The 27084-nt window shown below is 39.0% G+C and overlaps 1 protein-coding gene across 1 annotated transcript in view; it reads left to right on the top strand.

The window, feature by feature from the left end:
- The window catches only part of LOC128647319 (phospholipid-transporting ATPase IC-like), a 304249-nt gene that overhangs the window by 207555 nt on the left and 69610 nt on the right, over positions 1–27084 (top strand). The window contains exon 19 of the mRNA XM_053700103.1: positions 19255–19522. Coding sequence (XP_053556078.1) covers positions 19255–19522 — 268 coding nt within the window. The remainder of the gene's footprint in view (positions 1–19254; positions 19523–27084) is intronic.

Here is a 27084-nt window from a genome sequence, read left to right as displayed (position 1 = left end):
GCCGGTATTACGAGTCTTGGAAAAAGTGAGCGGTACAGCCTCTCCTGTCAAGACTGAAACCGCATTTAAAAGTCAGTAGTTAAGAGTTTTATGGGCTAACGCCGTAACATAAAACTCTTAACTAAAGTGATAAAAAGTACACTAACACCCATAAACTACCTATTAACCCCTAAACCGAGCCCCCCCCCCGCATCGCAAACACTTAAATACATTTTTTAACCCCTAATCTGCCGACCGGACATCGCCGCCACTTCAATAAATATATTAACCCCTAAACCGCCGCACTCCCGCCTCGCAAACATTAGTTACATTTTTATTAAACCCTAATCTGCCGTCCTTAACATCGCCGAAACCTACCTACACTTATTTACCCCTAATCTGCCGCCCCCAACGTCGCCGCCACTATAATAAAGTTATTAACCCCTAAATCTAAGTCTAACCCTAACCCTAACACCCCCCTAACTTAAATATAATTTAAATAAATTGAAATTAAATTACTACAATTAAATAAATTATTCCTATTTAAAACTACATACTTACCTATAAAATAAACCCTAAAATAGCTACAATATAACTAATAGTTACATTGTAGTCATTTTAGGATTTATTTTTATTTTACAGGCAAGTTTGTATTTATTTTAACTAGGTACAATAGTTATTAAATAGTTATTAAGTATTTAATAACTTCCTAGTTAAAATAAGTACAAATTTATCTGTAAAATAAACCCTAACCTAAGTTACAATTACACCTAACACTACACTATAATTAAATTATTTACCTAAACTAACTACAATTCATTACAATTAAATTAAATAAACTAAAGAACGGAAAAAAAACCCACTAAATTAAAGAAAATAATAAAATAATTAAAAAAAATTTAAACTAATTACACCTAATCTAATCCTCCTAATAAAATAAAAAGCCCCCCAAAATAATAAAAATCCCTACCCTACACTAAATTGCAAATAGCCCTTAAAAGGGCCTTTTGCGGGGCATTGCCCCAAAGTAATCAGCTCTTTTACCTGTAAAAAAAGTACAAATATTCCCCCAACATTAAAACCCACCACCCACACACCCAACCCTACTCTAAAACCCACCCAATACCCCTTAATAAGACCTAACACTACCCCCTTGAAGCTCACCCTACCTTGAGACGTCTTCACCCAACTGGGCAGAAGTGGTCCTCCAGAGGGTCCAAAGTCTTCATCCTATCCGGCAGAAGAGGTCCTCCGGACGGGCAGAAGTCTTCATCCAGGCGGCATCTTCTATCTTCATCCATCCAGAGCGGAGCGGGTCCATCTTCAAGCCATCCGACGTGGAGCATCCTCTTCCTTCCGATGACTAACACTAACACTACCTTTTAGTGACGTCATCCAAGATGGCGTCCCTTCAATTCCGATTGGCTGATAGAATTCTATCAGCCAATCGGAATTAAGGTAGAAAAAATCCTATTGGCTGATCCAATCAGCCAATAGAATGCGAGCTCAATCCTATTGGCTGATTGGATCAGCCAATAGGATTTTTTCTACCTTAATTCCGATTGGCTGATAGAATTCTATCAACCAATCGGAATTGAAGGGATGCCATCTTGGATGACGTCCCTTAAAAGTACCGTTATTTAGTGTTAGTCATCGGAAGGAAGAGGATGCTCCGCATTGGATGTCTTGAAGATGGACCCGCTCCACTCCGGATGGATGGATGAAGATAGAAGATGCACCTGGATGAAGACTTCTGCCCATCTGGAGGACCTCTTCTGCCCGGATAGGATGAAGACTTTGGACCCTCTGGAGGACCACTTCTGGCCGGTTGGGTGAAGACGTCTCAAGGTAGGGTGATCTTCAAGGGGGTAGTGTTAGGTTTTATTAAGGGGGGATTGGGTGGGTTTTAGAGTAGGGTTGGGTGTGTGGGTGGTGGGTTGTAATGTTGGGGGGGTATTGTCTTTTTTTTACATTTAATAGAGCTCATTACTTTGGGGCAAAAGGCTCTTTTAAGGGCTATTTGTAATTTAGTGTAGGGTAGGGATTTTTATTATTATTTTTTTTTATTAGGGGGATTAGATTAGGTGTAATTGGTTTAATTTTTTTAATTATTTTATTGTTTTCTGTAATTTAGTGGGTTTTTTTCCGTACTTTAGTTTATTTAATTTAATTGTAATTAAATGTAGCTAGTTTAGGTAATTAATTTAATTATAGTGTAGTGTTAGGTGTAATTGTAACTTAGGTTAGGGTTTATTTTACAGGTAAATTTGTAACTATTTTAACTAGGAAGTTATTAAACAGTTAATAATTATTTAATAACTATTGTACCACCTAGTTAAAATAAATACAAACTTGCCTGTAAAATAAAAATAAACCCTAAGATAGCTATAATGTAACTATTAGTTATATTGTAGCTATTTTAGGGTTTATTTTATAGGTAAGTATTTACTTTTAAATAGGAATAATTTATTTAATTGTAGTAATTTTATTTAGTATTTAAATTATATTAAAGTTAGGAGGGGTTAGGGTTAGGGTTAGACTTAGATTTAGGGGTTAATAACTTTATTATAGTGGTGGCGACGTTGGCGGCGGCAGATTAGGGGTTAATAATAAAATGCAGGCGTCGGTGATGTCGGGGGCGGCAGATTAGGGGTTAATAAGTGTAATATTAGGGGTGTTTAGACTGGGGGGTCATGTTAGGGTGTTAGGTGTAGACATAAAAAGTATTTTCCCATAGGAATCAATAGGGCTGCATTAGGAGATGAACGCTGCTTTTTTGCACCGTAAGCAACGCTGGTATTGAGGTGAGATGTGGAGCAAAATTTTGCTCACCGCTCACTATTTTGCGGCTAATGCCGGGTTTAAAAAGACCCGTAATACCAGCGTTGTCTGCAGGCGAGCGGTGAGGGAAAAATGCTTGTTAACACCGCACCCCTGTTACCGCAAAACTCGTAATCTAGGTGAATATTAATTTGCTCTATGTGAGTACTAATATCTCCAGAATGCTTCAATTTGGGCAAATACCTGCTGTATAAGCTCTGCCTTTAGGCTCTAAGCATTATTTACCATGGTAATTATGGTAACAACGTTTATAAATTACTGTTGCTTTAAATTGCTTTTTGCAAATATAAATATTGTATTTTCATGTGCTAATATCGAGACTCATCTCCTGTACTTTATGTACTATATTCCTATACTCCTGTATACATTTGACAGTGAATATTAGTTACCACATGTTTAATATGCACGATATGTTAATGAATCTATAGGTGCATAGGTGTAGATGAGATAGTTGTCACGTGTTTTTGTTTTTAGCAAATGGTATGACTTCTTAAGGTTTAAAAGGTTTGTACCTATAGAGAGTCCCTAGCTACGACTACGGCGGAATGCTGAAAAGCGTCAGCATGTAACGGACGCTATCCATCTACACTCATGCCCTTTTAGAGTGTTTTGCTTTTGCATGCAGTTCACAGTTTTAAATAAAGCAGTTGAATGGTTCCAGTGCTCCTGACTGAGTTATTGCTACGTATTGTGGATTACAAGTGAGCACGGACCTACCTAAGAGAGCAGGTAACCTACCCCACAGAGCGGAAACGTTTGCAGCTGACTGCCTGGACACTCCCACCTCCCCTGCAAGAGGTCACGTGATGCAGTGTTGTGCCTGTGGAGAAGGATAGCCAGATCGAGAAGAGAAAGTTGCGCAGACATTGGTTTGGGTCACCTGAGTGGAGGAGACAGAGGTATTGGTGCTGATCCAGGATTTCAGCTTCCCCATGGAACTGTGAGTTAGGGCTGTTTGAGCCCCCCGTTTTTGAGCGGTGTCTTGTTTAAAGAGGAGTCATACCTTTGGGGAGGTGTTTGTAGAGAGTGGTGGTTCTGGTACTGCAACACTGACTTTGTATTCGCTTGCAGCACACCTGTTATAGCTCATTTATCTGGCTGCACAGGAGTCGTGTGTGTGAAAGTGCTGCGGTGACTCTTGATTTGATATAGTGTTGGAGAGGAGTATGTGGCTTTTTTCACAAAGATCGAATTAGCGGTGTCCAAATTTTTCATATTGAACATTTTTCTGCTTGAAAAGTCTGTTAAATTTGACACATTATATAATTAATAATATTATTCTGTATACTTTAACAAGATAGGTGCCACATGCCTACACATAGAATGATATACTTTGTATCCACAGAAAATAGTAAGTATTTTGTGCATTTCAGATGGGTAGAAGGATAATGCAGGATGAGGAAGTGTAGGACTTGATAAAATGAGGTTGGATGAAGAGGGTAGAGCTGATTTCTGCCCTCCACAAAAATACTGGATGATGAGTGGGTGATCCAGAGGAGTTTAAAGAAACATATTAGTCAAAATGGACATTTACATGCACATAAGATCCAGGGCAACCTGTTTAGATTAAAATCTGTCCCGAAACAGTTATGGCTTTTACCAAAAGCATTTCTACTAAGGCTTTGCAAAAAATACTTCTATCCAAAACTAAAATGCAATTGTGTATATTTCCTTTATGTATGGGTTGAGCGTACAATTAAATTCTATAGTAGGATTATGTTTTATTTTAAACAATAAATGATGGTATAATATGTGTACTGCGGTCTTATTTTTGTATGTTGGATACGGGTAGTCTTAAGTAATTTATCAATATTCAGCGTAAAAAATGTTTTTGTTCAGATATGTATAAGCTAATATATATAAGCTTCTTATCTATTTATAAATTTATAAAACACTTGTGTGAATAAACAAACATTTAATAACTTGTTAAAATCATACAGAAGGTAAAAAAGGGACGTCTCCCTTATGACATAAATTGCATCAGAAACAACAATTAAATAACTGTAGTTAATATAACCACCGTATATTCATAAGGTACCTGTTAGATGGTGTAAGAATAATGTCCAAATGTTGGAATTAATTAACTAAAAGTTCCAAGTGAAATGACCTACCAGCTGTTATGGCGGGTCTTTGTTACCGGTCAGTTAGTGGAAAGCTGGTGTTTGAAAATTTGTCATGTGACTTTTCCTACGTTACACTTGTGATCGTAACAATCTCGATTTTGTTATAATATAACAAATGATCCTTGATACTTTATCGAGCGTTTAGTATGTTGCAATTTTATAGCTTAATCTGTGTGTATGTGAGAAGATCTGTTCCCCTATTCCGTGTGTGATCAGGGAGTCTTGGGGGAAGTTGCAACTTACGCTGGTATCTTGACACACCTGATGTTTTAATTGGTGTGGTCTTTGCGGTCACGTTCAGTGACTTGGATATTAGACTGTGCGGTCACGTTTAGTGACTATAATGCAATCCTTGCAGTGTGGACTTTGCGGTCACGTATAGTGACTGTGATGTAATCTTTGCTGTCACGGAGGTGACTAACGATGGGGTCTTTGCGGTCACTGGTAGTGACTTGGGGTGAGATCTTTTCCGGTCACCAGTGGTGACAAGCAATGTGGTCTTTGCGGTCACAGGTAGTGACTTACATCTGTTTGCAGTTATATCTTTGCGGTCACAGATAGTGACTAGGAGATGGTCTTTGCGGTCACAGACAGTGACTTAGGAATGGTCTTTGCGGTCACAGGCAGTGACTTAGAAGAGGTCTTTGCGGTCACTAGTAGTTACTAACGATATGGTCTGTGTGGTTGGAGATTCGATGAAGTAAAACTTGGCCGTCGTTCTGTGCAACTTTAGTAAAGCTGATTGGGAACAGATTGAAGTTGTAAAAGCATCCAGCTGTAATATTGCAGGATGTTATCAGTGAAGAAAGTCTTGTAGTAGTTGTTTTTTCTTTCTTAGCAGTGATAGTTGCAATCGATAATTTTAGACAAATAAAAACATAAAGTGCAGGGTGACAACAGTGTCAAGGTCAACGCGTTTCGCCCTTAGGCTTTATCAAGGCATGTTTGTCTGTGTCACCTGAAGCTAGATATAAGGCCTAACTGCTTTTGATTGGCTGTTCTATGTGTTTTAATTAAAGGTGGAATATGTGGATGTATGGAGATTAAAACTGAAGGTGGAATTCTATAGTTTTATGTGTGTTTACAATAAACTCAATAAAGAATATTAACCCCTTAATGACCGCAGCACTTTTCCATTTTCTGTCCGTTTGGGACCAAGGCTATTTTTACATTTTTGCAGTGTTTGTGTTTAGCTGTAATTTTCCTCTTACTCATTTACTGTACCCACACATATTATATACCGTTTTTCTCGCCATTAAATGGACTTTCTAAAGATACCATTATTTTCATCATATCTTATAATTTACTATAAAAAAAATTATAAAATATGAGGAAAAATTGAAAAAAAATACACTTTTTCTATCTTTGACCCCCAAAATCTGTTACATATCTACAACCACCAAAAAACACCTATGCTAAATAGTTTCTAAATTTTGTCCTGAGTTTAGAAATACCCAATGTTTACATGTTCTTTACTTTTTTTGCAAGTTATAGGGCCATAAATACAAGTAGCACTTTGCTATTTCCAAACCCCTTTTTTTCAAAATTAGCGCTAGTTACATTAGAACCCTGATATCTTTCAGGAATCTCTGAATATCCATTGACATGTATATATTTTTTTTTAGTAGACAACCCAAAGTATTGATCTAGGCCCATTTTGGTATATTTCATGCCACCATTTCACCGCCAAATGCGTTAAAACAAAAAAAATTGTTCACTTTTTCACAATTTTTTTCACAAACTTTAGGTTTCTCACTGAAATTATTTACAAACAGCTTGTGCAATTATGGCATAAATGGTTGTAAATTCTTCTCTGGGATCCCCTTTGTTCAGAAATAGCAGACTTATATGGCTTTGGTGTTGCTTTTTGGTAATTAGAATGCCACTAAATGCCACTGCGCACCACACGTGTATTATGCCCAGCAGTGAAGGGGTTAATTAGGGAGCATGTAGGGAGCTTTTTGGGGTAATTTTAGCTTTAGTGTAGTGTAGTAGACAACCCCAAGTATTGATCTAGGCCCATTTTGGTATATTTCATGCCACCATTTCACCGCCAAATGCGATCAAATTAAAAAAAACGTTAAATTTTTCACAATTTTAGGTTTCTCACTGAAATCATTTACAAACAGCTTGTGCAGTTATGGCACAAATGGTTGTAAATGCTTCTCTGGGATCCCCTTTGTTCAGAAATAGCAGACATATATGGCTTTGGCGTTGCTTTTTGGTATTTAGAAGGCCGCTAAATGCCGCTGCGCATCACACGTGTATTATGGCTAGCAGTGAAGGGGTTAATTAGGTAGCTTGTAGGGAGCTTGCAGGGTTAATATCACATTTAGTGTAGAGCTCAGCCTCCCACCTGAAACATCAGACCCCCTGATCCCTCCCAAACAGCTCTCTTCCCTCCCCCACTCCACAATTGTCCCCGCCATCTTAAGTACTGGCAGAAAGTCTGCCAGTACTAAAATAAAAGCTATGTTTTTTTTTTTTTTTTTTTTTTTTAAAAGCATATTTACATATGCTGCTGTGTACTATCCCCCCCTTAGCCCCCAACCTCACTGATCCCCCCCAAACAGCTCTATAACCCTCCCACTCTAACTTAATCTGCGCCATTTTGGGTACTGGCAGCTGTCTGCCAGTACCCAGTTTAGCAGAAAAAAATGTTTTTTTTTTAGTTTTTATTAAATTTTTCTGCAGTGTAGCTTCCCCCCACACAAAACCAACCCCCCACCCCTCCATGATCTCTTTTTGTGCTTTTGCACAAACAAGATTTGGCCATTTGTTACCAAAAAATTTTTCCATAGTGTAGCGGTTCCCACCCGCTCCCGCCCCGTGCACGCGCCCGCCCGCCACCCTCCGTGCGCGCCCCCTAACGGCCCGCACCCGATCCCGCCCCCCTTGACGACACAGGGAACACCGATGGCCGCCCACCCGCCTCCCAAGTTGGCTCCCACCCACCAACGATACCGGCCATCGATGTCCGGTGCAGAGAGGGCCACAGAGTGGCTCTCTCTGCATCGGATGGCCGTGTAAGGTTATTGCAGGATGCCTCCATATCGAGGCATCACTGCAATAACCGGAAAGCAGCTGGAAGCGAGCAAGATCGCTTCCAGCTGCTTTCCACACCGAGGACGTGCAGGGTACGTCCTCAGGCATTAACTGCCTTTTTTTTGAGGACGTACCCTGCACGTCCTCGGTCATTAAGGGGTTAACTTTCATTTATTTTGATTTTTATTCTCTCTTTAAACCTTGTATTATTATAAATGGAGGAGATTTAATTAATTAACCATAAGATGTGTCATATGTTCTATGAAAAATGCAATAAGCAGACATTATTTGAAATTATGAGAAATATGAAAATATAAACAGTATGGAGTGTAAATGTATATGTTTATATTTGAATATGCTTATAGTTTGCATGAATATTAGGCGTTTGTTGATTTACAGATTGTATAAGGAAAGTAGATAAAGGTTAAATTTGTAAATAGGTTATAATTTAATAAGTGATTTTCTGGCGTGCTTAAAGTGTTTATTGAACTCACGACCTGTAGACAAATGGACAGTGGGTATTACTCACTAGACCACATCTATCTCACCTTAGTGTGTTGTGGAATATATGTATTAGTAAGAGTGTATAGGTATATATATATATATATACATATATATACATATATATACGTATATGATATAGTTTTAACTATTTTAATGACAATATAAAGTTAGACCATATAGAAAGGAGTAGTGGTTATCATAAAGAACTAAAATCTATATAAAATGTATTTGATAGTAATAAAGGGGTGATTAATAATATCTACCTGCATAGACAAGGGAGTGTGGCAAGGATCGAACTCGTGACCCTTATGGTGAGAGAGGGAGATCTTATCCATTAGGCTATGTATATCTCACTATCCTGTGTTAGTAACCAGATGGTGATAATTACATGTATTATTATAGTGTGAAATTGTTATAGGAAAGGGGCGATATCGAGCTCTGAATTTAAGCCTGATGGAAATAATGTGTCCATATTGTAAATCATTTTGGCTTCTAATTTTAATAATTGATTTTCTAGATTACCCCCTCTCCAATTTAATTTTATCTTGGCTAGACCCCAACATTTAAAGTGTTTGAGATTGTTATTGTGTGTGTCCCTAAAATGAGAATAGAGGTGTGTATCAAGGTTACCTCTATCAATGCATGATAGGTGCTCCCTAATTCTATCACGGAGGGTTCTAGTCGTTTCACCTATATAGTACTTTTTGCAGGAACATTCAATTATATATATAATTCCTTTATCTTGACATCTGATTGTTTCCTCAATTTTATATTTAAAGTTGTTTACTTCTGGTTCTTTTAGTTTACTAGTGTATTTGCAGGATCGGCATCCAAAGCACGGAAAGAAACCTTTTATTTTCTTTCCTTCTAAGTTTACATCTTGATTTCTTGTTTTTAGTGGTTTTAGTTCGCTTGGGGCTAGTTTGTTTTTTAAATTTTTTGCTCTTCTATATATGATTTTTGGAAATTGTGTTACTTTATCCCCTATGATGGGATCCGTCTGTACTATGTGCCAGTGTTTTTTGAGTATTCAGTTTATTAATTTGTTGTTACAGTTGTAATCTGTAATAAAGGACACATCTATTATCTCATTATTTGTTTCACCAAGGTTTTCTAAAATTGTAAGTTGTCTTTCATAGTCTAAATTTTTTGAACAATTTATTTTTAAACGCAGATATTGGCCTTTGGGTATATTGTTTTTCCACCTTTCTAGGTGACAGCTTTTAGAATGTATAAAATTATTAGCGTCTACTTCTTTAAAGTGGGTAGACGTAATCAGTTGGTTATCAATAATTTCTATTTCAAGATCTAGAAAGACAATTTTTTGTTTACTGAAAGTGTATGTAAAATTGATATTCATATTATTATTATTCATGTCATTGATTAACATTTCTAATTCTGACAGTTCTCCTTTCCATATAAAATTGACATCGTCTATGTACCTCTTGTAAAGTACAAGATTTGCACCCAGCTCATGCCTGGGAAAGAAAGATTCCTCCCAATGTCCCATAAAGAGATTGGCATAGCTGGGTGCAAATCTTGTACCCATGGCAGTCCCAGTCTTTTGTCCATAAAATTTGCCCTCAAAAGAGAAATAATTTTGTTCAAGTATAAATCTGATACCATTTAATATGAACTCTTGTTGTTCTTTCTATACCTAGTTTGTGATTAATTATCGTATATAGGGAGGTCACATCACATGTTACAAGAGTATAGTTATTTTCCCATTTAATATTATTTAAAATTTGAAGTATTTCTGTTGTATCTTTGAGATTTGACGGTAATTCTTTAACATATGTTTGAAGATATCCGTCTATGGCCTCGCTTCCATTGAGTCGTAATTCAGTTTGCGTGCACTCGCAAACCGTTAAATATGCTGTCGAAAGCAATAGCGTTTAACGACTGTTTCCAATGGCGCGTTATACCTCAATATCGGCTGCCGGACTTCAGCTGCCGAAAAGATTTTCGCGTCCCATAGAAAGTAATAGAAGCCGTTAATCGATAAATTATACCAGGTTTCCATTGAAAGCGCTAACCGTTAATACACTGTCGGAGGCTGTCGATACATTGAGAAATATTACCCCCAGTTCAACTAGGTGTAAAGGAGGAAAAAAGAGCTTTTTGAGGCCTGTTTCTCATTGAAATAGCAAATCACAAAAATATTATGAGTGTTTCAATGTACAAATAACATTATATATGCTACATTTATTGGTCCTATGTATAGGAATATTTGCACCCATGTTGTCATAGAAATTTCAATATGTATGTGCATATAAAAATATATGCAAGCACCACAATTATGGAACGACCTCCCGCACACTTTCAAACCTTCCCCATGCCTAATATCCTTTAAGAGATCCCTCTCTACATATCTCAAAACAGAATGCACCTGTCATTGTTGATTATATATTTCCTACCGGTTCTATGTTAAATTTTTGTGCATATATGGTGTATTATTATTTTTTTTTATTTTATTGTACCCATTGTATCAATGCAATGTTTTGTGGACCCAGGACATACTTGAAAACCATAGAAATCTCAATGTATCTTTCCTGGTAAAATATTATAAAAATAAATAAAATATCTACCTATTCAAAATGAAACCTTTGCCCAGGGATGCTATATATAATCTCAATACATATAGAAAAATAATTCAAACGAAATAAGTTGTTTATCATGAAGATGAGTTTTATTATTACAGATTTACCCTCATTCAAATGTAATTTTCAATGTGAAAATCATATTTATTCAATACAAAACGATGACACATTAAAGTTATAATGTGTCATAGTACTAATATTTATAAAATATATGTAATGTCATGTCTGCTAAAGCAGATAATACATTTGCAATATTTAGACTATTAACCAAAATACATAAGTGCTTAATATTACATACTTCAAGAGATATGAAGTATTGTCTTTAACATGGAGTTATTGAAACATTTTAAAAGTGCATTGTGCATTGGTCCCAGGGAGAGTCTGTGTCTGTTCATATGATGTCAATTAAAATGTATTAATCACCTCTATATCATGGCAATCACATATATGTTGTATATACATCAGTGCATAAATATCCTAAAGATACATTTATCTAATTATTCTAAATATTGAATAATAATCTTGACAAAAAGGAGTGCATTAGTCATGATAGGTATTAGTCATGATAGGTATATATTTCAGATATTACATTCCACATAGGACTATAAGAATGAATGCAAGGTATTTGGCCATATCAACAGGAAGGAGTATTTACTTTTCAACTCTTCTATAACTGTATAACCCTTATTAGCTTCATCTGAAGGAGCAAACAACATATGCTTGTGGAATATAAATCATAACATTTACACATGTCACGTTGACTTATGTTAGATAGCATATACTGTATAAATTTCAGACACGTATCCCCAAGTATTCTTAAACGGCATAATATGATATCCTCAATAAAAGGACACATAAATTTATCAACAATGTACACCTGCATATTAATTGACATCATGTGAAATAAAAATGAATAAAGCTGTTCATTTTTAGCAGATAAACAGCTATTAGAATAATATTAAGATATATGTTCAAATTTGGATTAGAAAAATGGATGCATATTTATGAGATGAAAATCGCACTTTAAAAAGTGCTTTAGTGCAAAAATTAGATATGATATATCTTGGGTTGAAAAAAAAGAATATTAATTAATTCTTGCGGCGGGATTTTGCCTTTGGAGGAGAGGTACTTAGGGGGGCAGTGTGGCGTCTTGTGCGACGCCCACCAGCTGAATGTGAGGCTAATAACCGCGATTCAGGGTCCTGCAGGGAGATGACAGAGGATGCAAGGGAGGATGGAGTTTGGGGCCTATCCGCGAGCCTCTCCACTGCCTCTGCCAGGCGGACGAGTGAGGCATTATGGATGTCCATTTGGCTCTGTATCCTTCTCAAATCCTGCTGCTGCTGGAGCCTGGACAGCCTAAGCTCTCTATGTATGAGCCTCAGTAGATCATCCTGCTGGGACTGTGCCGGACCCTGTTGTACATTTGGTGTCTCAGGAACTAATAATTGGCTGGTTCCAGGGCTGTCTCTCCGTATTGGTGACTGTGAGGTTGTCTGTGATGGCACTGTTGGCAATACATTGGTGGGTGCAGTGGGTGGTGGTGTGGATTCCTGTTGTGCCATAGGAGTGGGAGGCATATAGTACAGATGATGCAGATCTGTATGCTGCTGTGGTGGGTGCATCATCTGCTGCTGAGGATAATGATGTCGTGGGGGGTGCATCATCTGCTGCTGAGGAGGATGTTGTGGGGGGTGCATCATCTGCTGCTGAGGAGGATGTTGTGGGGGGTGCATCATCTGCTGCTGAGGAGGATGTTGTGGGGGGTGCATCATCTGCTGCGGTGGGTGCAGCTGTGGGGGCTGCGCCATTTGTTGCTGCGAAGTATGCATGAACTGCCATTGTTGAGGAGGATGAGTCTGCTGGGGTTCAGAACCCAAAACATGAAATGTTGTCTCCGAAGTAGATGGAGAAGGGCATGATACATCCTCCACCTCATATGCCCTAGGCTGCTGCATATCATCTTCTAAGAGGCTGATATAGGAGGTAGTGTCACCATAGATATCCTCATCCTCCTCAGTGAATGTAGGAACATCCTGCTGTGGTGTTGGTGCAGCTTCATACTCCTCCTGTTCGGAACCTACAAATAAATATACGGTATGTTTACATTATCTATCTAATAGAATATATTACTTTGTAGCATAACAATACAGACTATTATATTCCATATTTATGTGTATATATGTACACACACACACATACACACACACACACACACACACATACACACACACACACACACATACACACACATACACACACACATACACACACATACACACACACATACACATACACACACACACACACACACATACACACACACACACACACACATACACACACACACACATACATACATATAGTGTGTTTGGGATAAAATCAAAGCATATATGACCATAACTGAGGAATCTTTATAGACTGTGTCTTAAAGGAACATTGTTAAAGGGACACTGTACCCAAATATTTTCTTTTGTTCAGATAGAGCATGCAATTTTATTCAACTTTCGGATTTACTCCTATTTTCAAATGTTCTTTATTCTCTTGGTATCTTTATTTGAAATGCAAGAATGTAAGTTTAGATGGTGGCCCATTTTTGGTGAACAAACTAGGTTGTCCTTGCTGATTGGTGGATAAATGCATCCACCAATCAAAAACTGCTGTCCAGAGTTCTGAACCTAGAAAAAAAGCTTACATGTCTTATTTTTCATGTAAAGATAGCAAGAGAATGAAGAGAAATTCATAATAGGAGTAAATTAGAAAGTTGCTTAAAATTGCATGCTGTATCTGAATCACAAAATAAATATTTTGGGTACAGTGTCCCTTTAAGGACAATGACACATGATTTATATGAAATGCTTAATATTCTTGGATATTATATTATCAATATTCTTGCTTGTCGGAGCAGATATACAATACAGAGTGCTTGCTGAACATATTAAATACAACTATGTAAATTTAGATTCATAGCTAAACACAGATGGGTATTTATGATATACAACATATATACATCACATATATGGTTATATTTAATATTGAATATTCACCTTCATACACCTCTTCAGGTGGCACAGAGGTGTCCATTGTCCCCTTACATCCGTAAACAGATTCATCCGAGATGACATTGGACAGCATCTCCTCCCATGACCTTAGGTGTATCCTCTTGCTAGGACCACCACCTGTCCCACGTGCATATTTGGCCTGCTGTGCCAGCTTAGCTTTGGTTTCCCTCCTGCAGTCATGATAGCGGTGTTTAATGCTGGCAGTAGAACGATTACGTCCTAAGCAGCTGACTGCCACTCGAATCTCCTCCCACAGCTTATTCCGGACAGCCGGCCTCAGGTTAGGGTTCTCCAGCTGAGCTGCCCTCTCCAAGTATGCCTCAACAAGAGCCTCCTTTTCCTCCTCAGAGTACCTCTCCTCTCTTAGCCTGCCCTTCACACCTGAAGGGCCAGCAGACACAGACTCTCCCTCCTGTGACTGGGGACCAGCCCTCTCTACCTCCTCTGTCCCTGCAGGCTGTGACAGGCTACCACCAGCCCCACCCCCAGTTGCCACAGTCTGCCCCACTTTCCCTTTTCTTTTTGTGCCTAGCTGAGGCTGACTCCTCCTCACTCCTCCCACCTCCATTCCTCTTCCACCCTCTCTCCTTCCCTCCTCTGCCAGGGTTTGAGGAAGGACAAATCCTCCACCCAAACCTCGGCCCCTATTCCTGCCCATACTACTCCCTACTTCCCCCCTCCCCCTCCCTCTATCCACCCTCACCACTGCCCTCCCCCTAGCCACCCCCTTCCCAACTCCACTAGGCCTATCCATCCCTTTCTCCTTCCTCCCTAACTCTAACCTAACACTAAAGTCCCTAGCTTACCTAACTACACTAATTCACCTAACTAAACCCTAAATTAAATAGCCCCAAAACTAACTACCTAACCTATCTAGACCCTAACTATCTCTATTCTATATCCCTCAAAATAAAAATAAAATGTGGGGGTGAAAATAAACAAAGGGATGTAAATGAAAAAGGAAAAACTAAGGAGGATTAGAACAAAATTATAGAAAAATAATAAGGGATGCAAATTAAGAAAGGGGTGAGCTATATAGTCAAATGAAACCAAAAATATGGGATGTTAAAAAAAAAAAAATAGGATGGGCAAAATGTATATATAAAAAAACAAGTTATATAGTGAGGAAGGGAAGGGTAGTCAAAGGGGGGATGGGAAGTGGAATAAGGGGATTAATGAAAGGAGTAATAAAGGAAGATGGGGATATGGGGGTTAATGAAAAAAAAAATGTGAATGTGTTTGTATCAAATAAAAGTGTGTATGTGTGTGTGTGTGTATTTGTGTGTATAAACTAATGTGTGTTAATTAACTAATGTATGGATGTGTGTGTGTGTGTTCCTAATATTATATGAGGCCTACAATAAGAATATATGGAAATCAAATATCAAACTCTCCACTAACTCTCAAACAACTCTCAAAAACCCAAAACTCCTACCAACGCAACTAGCTCCCGTGTCTTTCTCTCTAGAGGCGATCACAGGTAAAGAGCGCAGGCGCAAACCATTATTCTTATAGACAGAGGTCGGGTTACCATGGCAATGCACTTGTTATGGCGCGCTTTTCGACAAATCCGACATCGGTTGGCAACGCAAACTTACGTACGGCCGAAAAGAGCGACTGCGCGCAACACGCTAATCTTTTCAATGGAAACCTGGTACTAAAATGGAGCCGTAAATTACCTTTAGCTGTCGTCCGCTTCGGTAGCTTACGGCTCCATTTTTAACGACTCAATGGAAGCGAGGCCTATGTATTTTGATAAATTGGAAGTTAGGGAGTCGATACCTGATATTATTGGTCTACCTGGGGGATTGGTGGGATTTTTATGTACCTTAGGCAGGTAGTAGAACACAGGTATTTTAGTTATTTTTGGCAGCAAAAAGCCATATTCTTTAATGTTTAAAATGTTTTTATCTTTACCTTCATCAATTAGTTTCATGAATTTGAGTGAATACTTCTTTGTAGGATCTAGTTTTAATATTTCGTATGTGTTAGTGTCACCCAGTAATCTATATGCTTCTTCTGTGTATTGGGATCTGTTCATTATTACAACTCCTCCCCCCTTGTCCGCAGGTTTTATGATTATGTTAGGATCTGACTGTAAATTATTTAAAGTTTTTCTTTCTGTAAATGTTAGATTATTAGATCTGTTTTTTGTATTTGCTTTTTTGATGTCTCTTTGTACTAATCTCTCGAACATTTCTAAGTTTTTCCCTTTTTCATTCACCGGGTAAAAAGTTGACTTTGGTTTTAAGTTTGAATGTTTAAATGTGGTAGATGTAGGGGTTGAATTGATAGATTGTGTCTGCCAATTTCTTTCTATTGGATTTCTGAGGAAATACCTCTTAAGTGTAAGTTTTCTGACAAATTGACTCACATTGATGTGAGTATTAAATTTATTCATTGTCACTGAAGGGGTAAAATTTAAACCTAAGTTGAGGACTCTTTTTTCTTCCTCTGTTATGACTTTATTACTTATATTAAAGATTCCATTAGTAGATGTTATTTGACTCTCTTTGTGTCCCTTTCTCTTTCTCCCTCCTCTAGTCCCTCTCTGTTTCTTTTTCTTTCCCTTTGTGGTGGACCTATATTGTATTCTGTGTCTTTTGAGGTTCCTGGTGTTGGATGGCGTGATTCTAAAAAATCATTCTCACTGTTTTGATTCTCATTTTTATGATTTTTTTTTGTTTTGATCTCTGAACCCCCTGTAGTTCTTCCCCTGGTTAAATGTCTACAGTCATTATTTGCCTGTGTAAAACCCTCAGGCTTCCTCTGGTTCCTGCATTTTGTCATGTCCTTCAAAAGTGCAAATTACTTCTATATTAGCTCTAGAATAGTTGCAAATGTACCAAAGCCAATATGTGACTAATTCACGTGGTAATGTGCGTATGTAGACATATTGTAAATGTTGGAAACAGTGATGACAATGGAGGAATTAAAAAAAAGTAGGTCTGTGGTTTTCACCCTGTTCAGTAATGTTTTAATATATCTAAATGGATAGAAAGGTGCATGGTCACATTTCAAAGTGAAATAGAAGCATTTTTGCAATATACTTTCATTAGCAAAAAATGCTTCTAGTAAAAGATATTAGTTTTTCTGTGGCATACGCACATATCCTGTGAAGGCCGTGCACCAGTATTCAAACACCACACCTTATTAGAGAGTCAGCAGTGGCTTGTATGACACAAATTATATCTTCAGAAGCAATACACACCACCACCAGCTCTCTGAGATGTTATGGTCTTTGAATACTGGTACACAGGCTCTCTCACAGGATATGTGCATATGCCGCAGAAAAACAGTAATAATATTGCAAAAATGTTTTTATTTCACATTGAAATACACCCATGCAATGTCATTTTTTACCTTTCTATCCCTTTAAATTTTGGTATTCTTTAAAACATACATTGTTTCTATGTGCATTTTTAGATGTGGCATGTGTTTGTATGCAGCTCCTTTATGACAGATAAAGAGGCCTATTTATTAAAGGTGTGTCTGACCTGATCCGACAGTGCGGATCAGGTCCTACAGACCTCGCTGAATGCGGTCAGCAATACGCTCTCTGTATTCAGCATTGCACCAGCAGCTCTTGTGAGCTGCTGGTGCAACGTTGTCCCCTGCAGATTCGCGGCCAATCGGCTGCCAGCAGGGGGTGTCAATCAGCCCGATTGTACTCGATCGGGTTGAATTATGGCGATCTCTGTCCGCCTGCTCAGAGCTCTTTATACCGCTGCTTTATAACTGCTGTTTCTGGCGAGCCTGCAGGCTCGCCAGAAACATGGGCCCTCAAGCTCCATTCGGAGCTTGATAAATGGGTCTCTTATTATCTAGTTACTTAAAGGGATTGTCTAGTCAAAATTAAAGGGACAGGCAAGTAAAAAAAAACTTTCATGATTTAAATAGGGCATGTACTTTTAAACAACTTCCCAATTTACTTTTATCACCAATTTTGCTTTGTTCTCTTGGTATTCTTATTTAAAAGCTAAACCTAGGAGGTTAATATGCTAATTTCTTAGACATTGAAGACTGCCTCTAATCTGAATGCATTTTGACCACTAGAGAGCATTAGTTCATGTGTTTTATATAGATAACAATGAGCTCAAGCATGTGAAGTGACCTAGGAGTGAGCACTGATTGGCTAAAATGCAAGTATGTCAAAGAACTGAAATAAGGGGGCAGTCAGCACTCAGCAGAAGCTTAGATACAAGGTAATTACAGAGGTTAAACATGTAATATTATAACTGTGGGTTATGCAAAACTGGGGAATGTGTAATAAAGGGATTATCTTTCTTTTTAAACAACAAAAATTCAGGTAATGATTCAGATAGAGCATGCAATTGTAAGCAAATTTCTAATTTACTCCTATTATCAGCAAGTACTACCCAGGTGCTGAACCCAAAATGGTCCATCTCCTAAGCTTACATTCTTGCTTTTTTAAATAAAGATACAAAGAGAACGAATAAAAATTGATAATAGGAATAAATTAGAGCATGCAATTTAAAGCAGCTTTCTATCTGAATCATAAGTTAATTTTGCCTAGATTATTTCTTTAACACATGCATATCCACTACATTACCTTTACATTCCCAGGACACAAAACAGATGCATTCCACCGGCCGATACATTATGCCACCTACATGATTTGTTAATTTCTGCCAGCAGGGTGCCCAACTGCCCATATCAGATCTCCATCCAGATTCATGGCCCCTGTAGATACTAATATCTAGGTATATAACCACATCACTCCTCAGAACAGCGTGATGGCTCCCTGTTCCTCATTGTTCTAATTGCATGCCCAGAACACCTCATATATTGCCCTTACTGTCCACATGGTAGGCATGTTGCCTTATTAGACTAGATACATGGTGCACTACACTTATGCCAGCAATATACACAATCAAACAGTGTTTCCCTTTTCTTAAACAATTACTTTATATACCAAAATACTGAGTTCTATGTGTTGAAAAAGAAAAAGTTCCAGTAATTTCCTTATATATAGAAAATAAAAAATATTTAATAAACATTTGATGTCACATAATAGTGTCATGCTTCTTTGTGTTCATAAAGTTCAGATAAAGATGCCTAAATCTTCTCTTGTTACAGAGCAGAGTGATGGATTCTGACAGTGAACAAATGCCTGAGGTGCCCTGGTGGAAAAACATGGCTGGGATTTTGAAAAGGATGGGCAAAATAAGGCAAATCAATAACACTAAACTGGCATTTCTGGAGCTAGCATGTCAGTGCCATTCTGTCATCTGCTGTAGGGTTACTCCAAAACAAAAGGCCAGCATCGTGGAGCTCGTAAAAAATAATAAGAAGCTCGTCACTCTTGCAATTGGTGATGGTGGAAATGATGTCAACATGATAAGAAGTAAGAAATAAGGAAGATTATACATGAAACTTGATACTAATAATACCTAATGATACTAATAATATTGTATGAAATCTTAAAGGGGCTTCAAAGTGATGCATTAAGGTTGCCTTATAGGTCCCTATTTAAGAAAGGTCTTGCGGACCTGATCCGACACTGCGGATCAGGTCCGCAAGACCTCGCCGAATACGGAGAGCAATACGCTCTCTGCATTTAACATTGCACCAGCAGCTCACAAGAGTGTTGTTTTTTTATTTTGGGGGTTAGGTGGGTGAGGGGTTTTACTGTTAGGGGGGACTTTTTAGAGGTAAAAGAGCTGTTTAAAGTAGGGCAATACGCTCTCCATAGTCAGCATTGCACCAGCAGCTCTTGTGAACTGCTGGTGTAACGCCGCCCCCTGAAGACTCGCGGCCATTCGGCCGCCAGCAGGGGGGTGTTAATCAACCCGATCGTACTCTATAGGGTTGAATTCCGGCGATTCCTGTCCACTTCATCAGAGCAGGCGGACAGGGTTATGGAGCAGCGGTCTTAACACGGGGCATCAAGCTCCATTCGGAGCTTAATAGATTGGCCCCTTAGTGTAGTGATTTCACGATTTACTGCGTGAGAACTGTTAAAATTCCATTTTAGAAGATGAGATCATTTGCATCCACTTTCTTTTCATGGAAATTAATATCCTGCACTGTTCTTGATTTTAAATGGACATGAAACCCAGATTTTTTTATTTCATGATTCAGAAAGAACATGCAATTGTAAACTGATTTCCAGCTTATTTCTATTATTTATTTGGTTTCATTCTCTTTGTATCCTTTGTTGTAAAGTAAACCTAGGAAGGCTCAGGAAGCTGTTGATTGGTGGCTGCACATATTTGCCTCTTGTCATTGGCTTTCACATAGCTCCTAGTAGTGCATTGCTTGTCCTTCAACAAAGGATAACAAAGAGAATGAAGCAAATTAGATAATAGGAGTAATTGGAAACTCGTTTAAAATTGCTTTATCTCAATTATGAAAGAAAAAGTTGGGGTTTCATGTCCCTTTAACTGTATATCTTGCCAAAACAGAAAATGAGGTTTTCTTAAAACACCATTTAATACAGTGGAATTGCATAATACACAATACACAACAAAAAGATAATGAAATACTGTATTAGACATGTCTGTAAAAGTAAAAGAAAGCGGAAACCAATTTGGTTTTCCAAAGAAGTAGCACATGCTGTAAAGACAAAAAAGATAGCTTACAAAAATTACAGACACACACAAGCAGATGATGATATGAAAATATGGAGACTCCAACAAAAAAAGACTAAGCAGTTAATTAGGAAGGTTAAAGCTCATGCAGAAGAGAAGATAGCACAGTCAGTAAAACATGGGGACAAAACATTCTTTAGATATATCAGTGAAAGAAGAAAAAATAAGGTAGGAATAGTAAAATTGAAATCAGTTGATGGTAGAATAATAGAAGGAGATAAGCAGATTGCAGACTGTCTCAATGATTACTTCTGTTCTGTTTTCACTAAAGATTGTGAAGATACAATGTCTACATTAAGGGATGCAACGCAAAATAGAAACAAGCTTAACAGTAATCTTTTTACAGAGGATGAGGTTTTGTTAGCATTATCAAAAATAAATGTTACAAAGGCAGTGGGTCCTGATAATATTCATCCAAGGGTTTTAAAAGAACTTCGATCAGTGCTAACTGTCCCATTAACTGATCTGTTTAATCAGTCACTATTAACAGGAGCTGTCCCAGATGATTGGAGAATAGCAAATGTAATACCCCTTCATAAAAAGGGCAGTAGAGAAGAATCTGGCAACTACAGGCCAGTTAGTTTAACTTCAGTAGTAGGGAAATTAATGGAAAGCCTCTTAAAAGAAAGAATTATGACTTACATAAAGACAAACAATTTAGAGGACCAAAATCAGCATGGTTTTACTTCAGGGAGATCATGTCAGACTAATCTAATTGACTTATTTGATTATGTAACAAAAGTATTAGACAAGGGAGGAGCAGTTGATGTAGCATATCTAGATTTCAGCAAAGCATTTGACAACGTCCCACACATTAAACTTATTCACAAACTATATCTCCTTGGTCTAGATTCAAAAATTGTGAACTGGGTGGAATGCTGGCTTAAGGACAGAAAACAAAGTGTCTTAGTAAATGGAGTTCATTCAGCAGAGGGGGCTGTTACTAGTGGTGTTCCTCAGGGGTCAGTTCTGGGGCCTGTTTTGTTTAACATATTTATCTGCGATATCAGCAAAGGGCTACAGGGGAAAGTATGTCTCTTTGCAGATGATACAAAAATTTGCAACAGAGTGGATGTTCCAGGGGGGGTAGACAAAATGAGAAGTGATATACAACAATTGGAGGATTGGACAAATGACTGGGGTCTAAAGTTTAACACAGCAAAGTGTAAAATAATGCATTTAGGGAAGAAAAATCCAAATGTTAATTACAGACTCAATGACACTTTACTGACTGTTACAGACGAGGAACAGGACTTGGGAATTATTATTTCAGATGATTTAAAACTTAGTAAACAATGTAGTAATGCAGCGAGTAAGGCTAGCAGAATGCTTGGATGTATTGGTAGAGGTATTTGCAGCAGAAATAGTAAGGTTCTTATGCCACTTTATAGATCATTAGTTAGGCCTCATCTTGAGTATTGTGTGCAGTTCTGGAGACCATATCTTCAGAAGGATATTAACAAACTTGAATCTGTGCAAAGGAGGGCTACCAAAATGGTACATGGTCTAAAAAATAAAACTTACCAGGATAGGCTCAATGACCTAAATATGTATAGCTTAGAGGAGAGAAGGGAAAGAGGTGATATGATAGCAACTTTCAAGTACATTAAAGGGTTTAGTAAAACTGAGGCTGTGGGTATTTTACATAAAATGGAAAATTCAAGAACAAGGGGTCATGAGCTCAAGCTAAAGGGTAGTAGATTCAGAAGTAATTTGAGGAAGCACTTCTTTACAGAAAGAGTGATTGATTTATGGAATAAACTTCCTCAAGAGGTAGTAGCAACAAACACTGTGGGGGACTTTAAAAATGCATGGGACAAGCATAGGGCTATCCTATGAACTAGATAAGTTTATACTGTTAGGTAAGGTCGGGCAGACTTGCTGGGCCTATGGCTCTTATCTGCCGTCAATATCTATGTTTCTATGTTAAATAGCATTTACTCAACTTACCAGTACTTTTTTTGTGTGAGAATTTTCAGGTTTGCTTCCATTTCCCTGCCCACTGTATCATGTGAAAGCCATCAGCCAATTACAGACTCATATACATATACACAGTGAACAGTTGGAGCTGGTGCCTCAAAAAGTGTGCACGTAAAAAACTGAGCACAAACTTATAATGGAAGTAAAGGGGAGTGTTTAAAACTTCATGCTCTATCTGAATCATTAAATTTATTTGTAACTTTAGTGTTCCTTTAATGAAATAAAAACATTAAACCCTTGATCCCATTTGGTATTTTAATGATCGGCATCCATTATCAGCAGTTCCGAGTGCCATTGTGAGGAAAAAGGAAATTAAATATCGTGTGAGTTAGGAGAAATATTGGCTGTTTGACTCAGAAAGATTGTGATTGTGATCACTTCAACAGAAATAAAGTCTGTCCCACTTCTTAACCTATGGAAAAATTGTAATGAACCACCATGTGTCTCTTTTGTTTAAAAGCATACCTAGGTATTCTCAGGAACAGTAGGGCACAGCTGAGAGTTTGCTGGTGATTGGTTGCTGCAAATCTATGCCTCGTTGGTTCATCAGATGTATTCAGCTACCTCCCAGTACTGCATTGCTACTCCTGAGCCTACCTAGGTTTACTCTTTAACAAAGAATGCCAAGAGAACAAAGCAATTTTGATAATAGAGTTAAATTGTAAAGTTTTTTTTTAAATTACATGCTTACATGAAAGTTTAATTCAGACGTCTATACTAATGTGAATATAAGATACATGCAGGCATTGTATGAAGGCTTTGCTCAACAGTTCTTCTAGATGTTGCGTTCATGATTTATATATTCTCATGTTTCTATTGGTTGTCATGTGCTGAGCAACATTACATATAAGTGGCCAATTGATATATTTAAATATTTAGCTTTCAGGACCAACCAATAGAGGAGTATAAAAACCCCATATATGAATATATAAAATCTAACAGACCAGTTCTGTGGTTTACCAAGTCATGTATTAGCAGTCACAATGATTTTGCCAGAGCTTTTCATTTGCAACATCAAATTAATTAATATTTGAGTACAATGCTTTACCAAGAAAATAAATAAAACCATCCAAACTTAGCACTTAGAAAAATAGAGAGTTTGAAAAGAAGCTAGTACAGTGGACCACCACTGTCAATGATTTTATTGATTGCATTAAAAATATAAAATACAAAAACTGTCCTGAACACATCTAATGCATTTCAGCTTTGTTGGGTTATTCATAGATGCTATCTCCATCATGTATCCTAAAAACATTTACATCCCATACCAGTAGTTTATTGGTGCATTACAAAATCACGTGACTCCTACCACCTTTGTATAAGGTGGTATAACATCAACATAGTAATTTAAGGAGTGAACCTTAATCTACATGGGCATATGCCTTACAAAAGTTGTTACATTTCTTCAATTTGTACAAAACCTGTTTTATATGAAAATGTGCAACCTAGTTCTACCAAATCACATAATTCATCATCCACAAATAAAATTGTTACTTAATTATTTTGCAGAACTGTGGGAACTGTAGAGAATACTGTCTCAAATGTAACATCTTTTAACGTACTAGTGTCAGGAATCTCTTTCTTTATAATCAGGCCTCCACTGTTAATTGTATCCACTTCTTTTTTTAGCCTTCACAATATCTCCATAGGCATAAACCCTGCTTGACAATCTTTGCATCAATAATTCACTCTGTGTCTCATAGTTTGATTCTTTAGTGCAATTCCTCTTTACCATAATAAACTGTCCCTTGGCCACTGCATAAGGGACATGTCTGGGGTGACGGTTATTACCATGCAATAAGGTTTTACCAAATATTGTTTTTCTCTACAGTGTAGTCTGTATCCTCCCTGTCTCAAAAGAGCCCATTAGGGTGATGTAAAAAGAATGATTCTAGTCTGATGTTCTACTGTGAAGCGTAGACCAATATAATCCCCATTAACATATTGGGAAAACGCTTCTGTTTGGCATCACGTGTTCAAATAAATAGGAGGTCATCAATGTACCTTGTATGGAACTTAATCAAATGTTTGCAGATAATCCCCTTGTCACGGATACTGGGCTGCAAGGGTTAAACTCCCACCCCCCTACAACCTCACTGTCACGGATACTGGGCTGCAGGGGTTGAACTCTTACCCCCCTTTTTTGGTTGGAGTATAAGGTGACAGCCCAATTCAGTATTACCTGTCCCAACCCCCCCCTAGACTCAGAATGTTCGAGATTATTGCAACCTCCTATTGTTATGTGTCTGTACATTCAGTCTAGGTGTGAGACACAGAGCAGGAGATTACACACAGCACAGACAATCGAATGCTGAGACCTCCTGCTGTTATGTGCCTTTCTGTTATTGTATGAGTCATCCATTGTCCTTTTGTGATTAGAATCTTGTTTAACTAACCATTGTCTGATGTTTGTCTTATTGTATAATATTTGTTATAACTACCCCCCTTTTCTGTTGGAAATGTATAAAAGCTGTGTTTTCTGTGAAATAAAGCAGTTCTTACTTCACCTGAATGCTAGTCTGTCTAGTCATTTAGGTGGGCTCCTGCTAGAATCATTTTCTTGGGCTAAATAGCTGGAGTCACAAGGGAGGAAGAAGGACCCGTTAGGTGGAGCTACCCAGTCGGGGTAGCCAGGGGAATCCATCACATTGGCTGGCATCGGTGGGATGCTTCAAACTTCCTAGGAAGACCTATCTTTGCCCGATATGGGCTCACGCCAGAGGCCCACCGGCAGAAATTCCGGGCACTAAGGAAGCAGGACAGACAGCATTTCACAGAATGGACCCACCAATTCACACGGTCGATGACTTCCTGGCTAACCGGCTGCAAGGCCACTACTGGGGCCGAAGTGGCACAGCTAATCCTACTGGAGCATTTCTATAACCATGTTCCAGTCGAAATTAAAGAATGGGTCCATGACCGTCGGCCCACCACGGCAGACCAGGCAGCTGTCCTGGCAGATCAATACGCAGATGCCCGCCGCCAAGTTCGCTCTGCCTCGCAATTGACTCCCCGCCCAGCTTCGGTTGTAGCCCGACCCCCAGTGGTTACCACTATGCCCCCGAGACGCCCAGCCTTTGTCCCTCTTGCTGGAGTCAGGGACTCCCGGGGATGTTTCTCCTGTGGGCACCCCGGCCACTTCAGGTGGGAATGCCCGCATCGGTCCCGACAGCAGCCGGCAGCCCAGCCAAGACATCCCCAGCCAACAGCTTGGGTAAGCGCTCCAGCCCCACCCTACCCAGCCACTGCCCACTACGCTTATGCACCAGCATCAGCTGACTACCCTGAATGGGCTGAAGAGGAGGTTGGCACTCTACAAGAAGCTCACCTTGTGTCTACCGACAACCGTCAGCACCACTGCCAGACCGTTTGGGTCAATGGAAAGGCGGCCCAGGGATTACGGGACACCAGATCCACCATCACCCTGATCCAGCCTCATCTGGCCTCCGCTTCTACTGCTACTGGAAGAAACCTTGCGGTTCGAGTGGCGGAGGTGCCACTGTACGAATCCCTATGGCATGTGTCCATCTGGTTTGGGGCACTGGAGCCCGTACTGTGGACGTGGGCATTATGCCAGATCTTCCCACAGAGGTTCTACTAGGAAACATCGGCCTACTTGACTCCACCTTTTTGGGGGATACTCCCCTGGACACCTGCCCAGTGACCACCAGCAGGCAAGCTCAGCATCAAGCCAACACACCAAAGCTGGGGACCCAGGTAAGACCTCCCACCCTGACTCCTCTCCTTCCCCGACACCCTACCCTTACCCCCCAATGCCCAACCCCGGTCCCTGTCCTCCTTTCCGACCAACTATTCTGGGCCTCCCCCTCTGAATTTGCCCAAGAGAACCTGAGCGACCCGACCCTTGCCCCCTTCCAAGACCGAGTAGGGACTGACCCCCAGGGCCCGGGGAGGAACAGTTCCAATGGGAAAATGGTCTATTGTATTGGGTCTCCCGGAGAAAGAAAGGGCCAGTGCCCAAACACCAGCTGGTGGTACTGAAACAATATCGGCCCAACCTGCTGCGAATAGGGCATGACATCCCCTTGGCCGGGCATTTAGGCAACTTCCGAACACACCACCGCCTTACTCAGGTCTTTTTCTGGCCCAGAATCACAAGAGACATTAGGGAGTATTGTAAGGCCTGCGTGGTGTGTAGGGAAAGACCGAGGACCATACGAAAGCGCCCCTTAACCCTCTCCCATTTTTGACAAACCCTTTAGCAAAATCGCTGTGGATATAGTAGGGCCCCTACCTCGACCTAGCCCCTCCGGGAAAAAATACATACTCATGGTAGTCGACTATGCTACTAGGTATCCCGAGGCAATACCTCTGG

Source organism: Bombina bombina, chromosome 2 (assembly GCF_027579735.1).
Source record: "Bombina bombina isolate aBomBom1 chromosome 2, aBomBom1.pri, whole genome shotgun sequence".
NCBI classification, from domain to species: domain Eukaryota; kingdom Metazoa; phylum Chordata; class Amphibia; order Anura; family Bombinatoridae; genus Bombina; species Bombina bombina.
This window is presented reverse-complemented; position numbering and strand designations above follow the sequence as displayed.